The sequence below is a fragment of the Myotis brandtii genome, unplaced genomic scaffold (genome assembly GCF_000412655.1).
Source record: "Myotis brandtii unplaced genomic scaffold, ASM41265v1 scaffold906, whole genome shotgun sequence".
In the NCBI taxonomy this organism is placed as follows: domain Eukaryota; kingdom Metazoa; phylum Chordata; class Mammalia; order Chiroptera; family Vespertilionidae; genus Myotis; species Myotis brandtii.
The window spans coordinates 80,972-88,337 of NW_005371728.1; the positions used below are offsets into that span (position 1 = coordinate 80,972).

The 7,366-nt window shown below is 36.7% G+C and overlaps 1 protein-coding gene across 1 annotated transcript in view; it reads right to left on the reverse strand.

Annotated features, from left to right (window-relative positions):
• Positions 1-7,366, reverse strand: part of LOC102245908 — a gene marked incomplete at its 3' end in the record, with an annotated part of 36,262 nt that overhangs the window by 26,461 nt on the left and 2,435 nt on the right. Inside the window, exons 2-3 of the mRNA XM_014532744.1 lie at positions 3,080-3,094; positions 2,017-2,037 (exon numbers count right to left, since the gene is read on the reverse strand). Of these exons, the coding sequence (XP_014388230.1) occupies positions 2,017-2,037; positions 3,080-3,094 (36 nt within the window). The remainder of the gene's footprint in view (positions 1-2,016; positions 2,038-3,079; positions 3,095-7,366) is intronic.

A 7,366-nucleotide genomic window follows, 5' to 3' on the forward strand; every position in this document is an offset into this window, starting at 1 on the left:
GGCTGCCAGACAGTTAAAGGGCATCTTAATCTACATGTTATTGCCTCCTACTGGCCAAACACCTGAACAGCCGTAGGCTATTCCCCAAACTGACAATGCTTCTGTACCCTTTGAAACCTTACTCTTTGAAGTGTATTATCTCCACCTTGCCTTCGGACAAATTGTGTTAACAAAAGCAAGGGTCCTAGACAAGGAGGGACTCTTCAGTTCCTTTAGCTGAAGGTCCTCCGACCCCCAATGCCTTTCAAAATTATATCTCGTCTCCGGACTCTTTATTAGTCTCTGGATTTCTATGTCATCTACACGCAGCCCCTTTTCCAGATTCCTGAACCCTTCTTGATGCCGGGACAGGAACCCCGGCATAAATGGACGCCCGAAGTGGGACAAGAGCACCAGCAATAATAGTATGGTCTTTACAAGGAGTATGTAATGTTTTAAGATTTATATTGTTGTTGTATGAAAAAAAATATGTCCAATAGCCTGGGATAATTGTATCCTATGTCATTTACATGAAAATCTGAGAATTTAGAGATTTTATTTTAACAGGCTAATTCCTGAGATATAAAACCTTATACAAATATTTATCTCAAATACAGTTGGTCATAATAAAAATTGTATCATTGAAAATAAAAAAGGGGAGAGAACCAATATGGCAGTGTAGGTAAACATCAGTATTCACAGATTCCCACACCACATCAAAATTACAATTAAAATACAGAACAACCATCATTCAGAACCACCTGAAATCTGGATGAATGGAAGTTGTACAACTAGAGAAGTAGAGAGCACACTGAGACTGGTATGGAGGGCGCAGGCATGGAATGGGCTGGTCCTACACCCATGTGTGGCATGTTTTAACAGAAGGGATATATAGGCTGTGGACACCTCCCGTGAGGAGCAAGGGTTCTAAGTCGCACACCAGACCCCTCAGCTATGGTTCCAGTGCTGGGAGAAGTCCCCATAACTTCGGGGAGGAGCAGGAGGAAGAGAAGTAAAGGAGAAGAAGGAGGAGGATGAGGAGGAGGAAGAGAGGGAGAAGAAAAGATAAAAAATATGAACAATAAAATGGCAATAAATATGTACCTATCAATAATTGATACTAAAAATTAAAATAAAGAAACAAGGAATCAAATGAAAAAATAGACTGATGAATAAAATAGAACTAGAGACATGGAAACATGTAACAGACTGACGAATCTCAGAGGGTAGAGTTTGAGGAGGAAGGCCAAAAGAGATTGACCTAAGAAATTCTATGCAGACAATAAGGTTGTGAAGGCCTGGGTAGGGTGGGAACCGGGTGGAAGAGGGCAATGGGGGGAAAAAGTGGGACATCTGTAATACTATCAACAATATTTTTTAAAAAGAAAAGAAAAAAGGAAGTATTTATTACGGTTTTATAGTAAATTTTTCCAGGATAATCATGGGTAATGTTTGGATACCTTGATAATTTGGGTAATATTGTCAAAGGCAATAGAAAAAATGAATCTGAACTTCACACTTGACCAATGAATATTATCAAAATTTGCACAGGCTTTAAAAGACAAACTTCATTCCATATGTTATACATCTCTCATCTCTGGAGGTTAGAGGAAGTATCAAAGACTTAAAAGTGGGCCTTTTAATTTGGTGTAGATGACAGAGGTCTATCTTTGTATGTGTTCTATAAGACTTTCAGAATGAGAACCTTGGGCCTATCAATCTAAAGCCCTTCATCTCACCAACTTATTAGTTAAACTGTACAAGTCTCTGGAAAGTAAAAAGGCCAATGTTGATAATGACAAATGATATTGAAGTGGAAAAGGAAAGACTATCAATGTTGGGAGATTGGCAAATTAATACGGAGAGACTTAATGAGGGATAAGTCTGTATAGCGATATTTGGAGGAGAAAAGCATAGACTTATAGGAGAACAGTGAGCCAATGGATGGTATATAGATTAACAAGCAAGACAGATTAAAACAATGAGAAGCCAGTAATTTTAACAGGATTGAGAGTAATGGGTTGACAAAAAATTTACCAAAATCTATCTTGCTTTCTTCTGGAAAATAAAATAAAGAAATCAGTATAAATATCATGAAAAATGTAGAAAGAAGATGCAAATTTAATGCAAAATTCATGTTTCAAACAAGCAGGGAGCACATAATACATACACACATGTACACACAATTGCCTGTAGACACACACACAATCATAAACACACCTGCAAAATATAGTGGTTGAAATCAATTTTGATTTAGGAAAATACACTAATGGAACTTACCTTTTTCTTCCCAAAATGAATATGAGCATGATGAGTAAATTTATTAAATTATAGAAAATTTTAGGAATAGTAGTTCTTATGGTTACCTCTTAAATTATTTATTTTGTCTTTTGACATTAGTTAGAATATTATTGTTCAGTGTGTAAGATTTAATCAGTTCTTTGGCTTTCAATTGACGGGAATATCCAATTTTATTTCTTGAAGTAGCTATGTAGTAGAAAGTAGCCACAAACATCAAATCAGAGAAGCTTCTCTGGTCCTACTCGTACTACTACTACTACAAGAGAAACTTCTAGAGGTACTGCAGGGTGATCTGCAGGGTGATCCCCCCAGGCTCCTTTATTCACAACATTATTATCAACCAATGAATACAAACCTTGCCTTGTGTTAATTTATATTTAATGTCTAAATGAAGTTCTTCTTAATTATATTTTATGAAAGTAAGGAAATGAATTATTAAAGGACAGTTATTTGGTCCAAATAAAATGATCCAGGCATATCTTAAACAAATGCTCACCTTAGCCACATTGAAAATGCCAGTATCTCAAATATGCATAATTAATAAAATGTACCTGACTCAAAAGGAGTATCTGTGTAGATGCAACAACCAGACAAATTAAAAAAAAAGAAACATTAAGGGATGTTTTAATAGCAAATAAAAAATGGCAACTTTCAGTTGGAAAGACTAGATTCAAGAGAAAATAATGTAAAAATGTGTATTTAAGGTTGAGAATGATGATCATTGGGGGTCAAAGGAAAAGGTACATTTAATGGGTGGACCATGACTAGTTATCTAAGAAAATACATTAATAGAACTTACCTTTTTCTTCTTCATCTTTATTAATAAGATAGAAAGAAAAAAAATAAACATTTAATTCAAAATGAGAGTCCAATGACACTAAGAAAGAAAGACACAACTTTCAAATATTACCATAGTTTTCCTCTGGGGTCCTAAATGACACATATCTAAGAGAATTGGAACCACAAGGTCCAAAGGACAGCTCACCATTGAATGGAAAACTTTTTTAACTTCCTTCCACTCCCTGGAGCCAAACAGGCTAAAATGGAAATGACACCATGCAAGAAGCTCCAACACACTGCCTCTGGGGTGGATAGAGAATGGATGCATCACTGGTTCTACAATGGGCCTTCCACTTTCATTAGAAAATGAGAACACACACTCACATACAAAACAGGTGCTAAATGTAAGGTGAGGAAGAAACAAGTAAAGAGTAAAGGTAAAACTTGTCCAAAACTCTACCTATAGAGGTAGCCATCTGGAGCCTAGATTGGCCTGGCCCTCTAGTATGTATATAATTATACACAGACATTGAAAGAAATTTCAAAGGAAAGGCAAGGGTGGGTGTTAGGAGAAGAGAATAACCAGGGAACTTATATGCGTATATGCATAGCCCATGGCCACAGACAATAGTGTGCTGAAGGCTTGGAAGGGGTAGGTGTAGGGTGGAGGGGATCAATGGAGAAAAAAGCACACAATAAAACAAACCAAAAAAAACTAAAGAGACATCTGTAATACATTCAACAATAATGATAAATTCAAAAACCTTTGGGTCTGCCAATTGTGCATCTCAGTGGGAACTATAGCAGCATGAAATGGAAATAGAAAACAATAACCACAACCAGACAGAAATGAAGAATAATATATCTGAAGCCAAGAAGACACTGGAAGGAATTTAAAGTAGATTGGATGAATCAGAGAATGGAAACAGCAATTTAGAAGACAAGGTAGAAATAAATACCCAATTAGAGCAGCAAATAGAAAAAAGAATTACAAAGCAGGAAGATAGCTTAAGGGAGCTCTGGAGCAACATGAAACATGACAACATCCACATTATAGGAATACCAGAAGGGGAAGAGGGGAAGCAAGGAACAGAGAACCTGTTTTAAAAAATAATGACAGAAAACTTTCCCAACCTGGTGAAGGAAAATGTCACACAATTTCAGGAGGCACAGAGAGTCCCAGTCAAGATGAACCCAAAGAGACCCACACCTAGACACATCATAATTAAAATGGCAAACATTAAAGACAAAGAAAGAATCTTAAAAGCAGTAAGAGAGAGAGAAAATTACCTACAAAGGAGTTCCCATTAGAATGACAGCTGACTTCTCAATAAAAACATTTTAGGCCAGAGGTTGTGACATGGAGTACTCAAGGTAATGAAAAGCAAGGGCCTAAGTCCAACCTACTGTATCCAAAGAAGCTATCATTTAACATTTAAGGTGAAATAAAACATTTTCTGGACAAAAAGAGGTTAGAGGAGTACATTACTACTGAACCAACAATGCAAAAAGTGTTAAAGAGACTGCTTTAAAAAGAAAAGGAGAGAGAGATGATCCTAGGCATAAAGACAAGAAAAATGGCAATAAATAAATACCTACCAATAATAGCCTTAAATTTAATTGATTAAATACTCTAGTCAAAAGACATAGGGTTAATGAATGCATAATAAACATGACCCATATACATGCTATTAGAGACCCACCTCAGAACAAAAGATACACACAGACTAAGAGTGAAGGAATAGAAAAATATATTCCATTCAAAAGGAAAGGGAAAAAAAGTTGGGCAGCAGTATTCATGTGAGACAAAATAGACTTCAAAACAAAGGCCAAAACAAGAGACAAAGAAGGCCATTACATAATACTAAAGGGAATTATTCAACAAGAAAGTATAAGCCTTGTAAACATATATGCAATGAATATAAGAGCACCCAATTATATAAAAACGTACTTGATGAACTTTAAGGGAGAGATTGACAGAAATACAATCATAGTAGGGGATTTTAACACCCCACTTTCATTACTGGGTAGACCTTCCAGACAAAAAATGAACAAGAAAGCAGAGGCCTTAAATGACATACTAGATCAGGTGGATCTAACCAATATTTACAGTACATTTCACTCCAAAGCAACAGAATATACATTCAGGAGAAAAGAACACTTTCAAGCTCTTTTAACAAAGCAAGCATGATCTTAATTCCAAAACCAGAAAAAAAACCACAAAGATAGAAAATTACAGAATAATATACCTGAAGAACACAGGTGTTAAAAATTTCAACAAAATATTAGCAAATCAGATCTAGCAATATATTAAAAATATCATGCACCATGATTATTCTGGGGATGCAGGCCTGGTACAATATTCACAGATCAATAAATGTGATACCTCAAAGAAACAAATTGAAAGATAAAAATCACATGATCATATCAATAGATGACAAAAAATGATTCTACTAAATCCAGCACCCTCTTTTAATAAACTCTCAGTGAAGTGGGAATAGATGAATCATATCTCAACGTAATAAAGGCTATACTTAACAAACCTACAGTGAACTTCATACTCGTGAGCAAAAACTAAAACCACTTCCCCTAAGAATGGGAATAAGACATGGATGTCCACTTTTACCACTCTTATTTAACATAGCACTGGAAGACTTTCTCTTCAACAAATGGTATTCGTAAAATTGGACAGACATGTGCAAAAAGATGAAACTAGACCACCATTTACACCATACATAAGAATAAATTAAAGATGGATAAAAGACTGAAATGTAAGGTATGAAACCATAAAAATCTTAGAGGAGAACATAGGCAATAAAATCTCAGACATCTCAAGTAGCAATATGTTTACAGATACATCTCCTAGGGCAGTGGTCGGCAAACTGTGGCTCGAGAGCCACATGCGGTTCTTTGGCCCCTTGAGTGTGGCTCTTCCACAAAATACCATGTGCGGGCGTGCATGTACAGTGCGATTGAAACTTTGTGGCCCATGCGCAGAAGTCGGTATTTTGTTTGCTGACCACTGTGACCTAGGGCAAAGGAAATGAAGGAGAAAATAAACAAATGGGACTGCATCAAAATAGAAAAGCTTCTGCACACCAAAAGGAAACCCATCAAAATGAAAAGGGAACTTACTGTATGGGAGAACATATTTGTCAATGATACATCTAAAAAAGGGTTAATATTCAAAATATATAAGGTACTCATACAACTCAATAAAGAAAGAGAAATTATCCAATAAAAAATGGATAGAAGACCTCAATAGACATTTCTCTTTAATGGCCAAGAGATAAGAAAAAATGCTCAATGTCACTAATCACCAGAGAATTTCAAATTAAAACCACAAGGAGATATCAGCCCACACCTGTCAGAATGGCTATCATCAATAAGCCAATAAACAACAAGTGCTATTGAGGATGTGGAGAAAGGGAACACTAGTTCACTGCTGATGGGAATGCAGACTGGTGCAGCCACTATGGGAAACAATATAGAGTTTCCTCAAAAAATTAAAAATGAATCTTTTGTTTGACTCAGCGATCCCACTTCTGGAAATATGTCCTAAAAAAAAACCAAAACACCAGTCAGAAAGAATATATGTATCCATATATCCATAACAACATTATTTACAATAGCTAAGATTTGGAAACACCACAAGTACCCATCAGTAGATGAATGAGTAAAAAAGCTGTGTGGTATTTACACTATGGAATACTATGCAGCTGTAAAAAAGAGAGCTCTCTTTCCCTTTAGGGCAGCATGGACGGACCTGGAAAATACTATACTAAGTGAAACAAGCCAATCTGAGAAAGGCAAATATCACATGATCTCACTTATTTGTGGAATCTAATGAACAAATTGAATTAACCAACAAAATAAGCCTCAAAGAATGGAGGCAGCAAACAGACTGTCATACCTCAATGTGGGGATGTGGGGATGAGAAGAGATAAAGCAAAGAAGCTATATATTTATATACATAGCTCATAGAAAGGGGTAATAGAATGGTGAAGACCTGAAGGGGGTAGTAGGGGTTGGGAGGAGGGGGGTAAAGTGGGGCAATGACAACAATTATATATATATATTAGTGGCCCGGTGCACGAAATTCGTGCATGGGGGAGGGTGTGTTCCTCAGCCTGGCCTTCACCCTCTCCAATTTGGGACACCTCAAAGGATGTCCTACTGCCAGTTTACAGGGACCGGGTCTAAACCAGCAGTTGGACATCCCTCTTGCAATCCGGGACTTCTGGCTCCTAACCACTCACCGGCCTGACTACCTGCCTGATTGCCTCTAACCACTCTTCCTGCCAGC